Source organism: Octopus bimaculoides, chromosome 25, assembly GCF_001194135.2.
Source record: "Octopus bimaculoides isolate UCB-OBI-ISO-001 chromosome 25, ASM119413v2, whole genome shotgun sequence".
In the NCBI taxonomy this organism is placed as follows: domain Eukaryota; kingdom Metazoa; phylum Mollusca; class Cephalopoda; order Octopoda; family Octopodidae; genus Octopus; species Octopus bimaculoides.
The window spans coordinates 7,195,059-7,196,323 of NC_069005.1; the positions used below are offsets into that span (position 1 = coordinate 7,195,059).

Below are 1,265 nucleotides of genomic sequence, written 5' to 3' on the forward strand. Positions count from 1 at the left end.
GGGCAAGTGTCTTCTACTATAGCCTTGGGCTGACCAAAGCCTTGTGAGTGGATTTGGTAGATGGAAACTGAAAGAAGCCCGTCGTATATATGTATATATATGTATGTGTGTGTATATGTTTGTGTGTCTGTGTTTGTTCCCCCAACATCGCTTGACAACCGATGGTGGTGTGTTTACGTCCCCGTAACTTAGTGGTTCGGCAAAAGAGACCGATAGAATAAGTACTAGGCTTCCAAAGAATAAGTCCTGGGGTCAATTTGCTCGACTAAAAGGCGGTGCTCCAGCATGGCCGCAGTCAAATGACTGAAACGAGCAAAAGAGCAACCCTGTAGCATTTAAGCAGGCTATATCCAGCTAAAATATTCTACCTGTTTTATACTCAAATTGGCCAGATTCAACCTCTCACACCTACCCTACAATGTCATTCTAAAGATAAATGAGCACATCATCGAAATCTCCAAGCCATAAGATAATATCCGGTTCATTCAAAACAATGGGAATAAATAAACAATACATTTGTAGGAATAATGTGATTGCTAAAGGGTTAAATATTATTAGGGATTGCATAAAAAAAATCAAACCATTTTGTGTATTGTAGAAGCAGAAGTAATTTATTACGCATAGATTTTAACAACAAAATCTTATATGGAAACCCAAGGGTTATATGGACCCTAGTTGAGGATCATTGGTTTAATTAAACATTTGTACATCTAATCACGCACACTGCAAACGTCTTGTGACCCTGCGAATGTTTATTATTTTCCAGGTGGAAGCCAACATGTTGGCACTGCGTAACCAATATGACGAAAGAATTGCTCAGAAAGAGGAGCTGAGACTAAAGGCAGAACGTACTGAAATGATGTTGGACAGGGCCCATAAACTGGTGTCTGGTTTGGCCGGAGAGAAAGTTAGGTGGGAAGAAACAGTAACAGTGAGTATTATTATTATTATTATTGTTCAGTAGTTTTATTTTTATAACGTGCTTTCACTTCACTACCGAACGCAGCTCTGTGTGCCTTGGGTATGTGCTGTGGTTTGCTGTGGTGCTCTTATGTTTACTGTATTGAAAGTGTTTTGCGTAGGATGTGTGCAGTGCCCAGTAGTGCAATTTTCTGTATGTTATATATATTTGTAAGTCCTGGTGTTTTTGTTATGTATTTGTCTGAATATTTTTTTATTATACCTAAGGCACCTACTATGATACGAATTGCTTCTGTTTATTATTATTATTATTATTATTATTATTATTATCATCATCATCATTA

General features: G+C 37.6%; 1 protein-coding gene across 1 annotated transcript in view; it reads left to right on the forward strand.

The window, feature by feature from the left end:
- LOC106877328 (dynein axonemal heavy chain 2) overlaps positions 1–1,265 on the forward strand; it is a 141,464-nt gene that overhangs the window by 82,622 nt on the left and 57,577 nt on the right. The window contains exon 58 of the mRNA XM_052976818.1: positions 767–931. Within this exon, the coding sequence (XP_052832778.1) occupies positions 767–931 (165 nt within the window). The remainder of the gene's footprint in view (positions 1–766; positions 932–1,265) is intronic.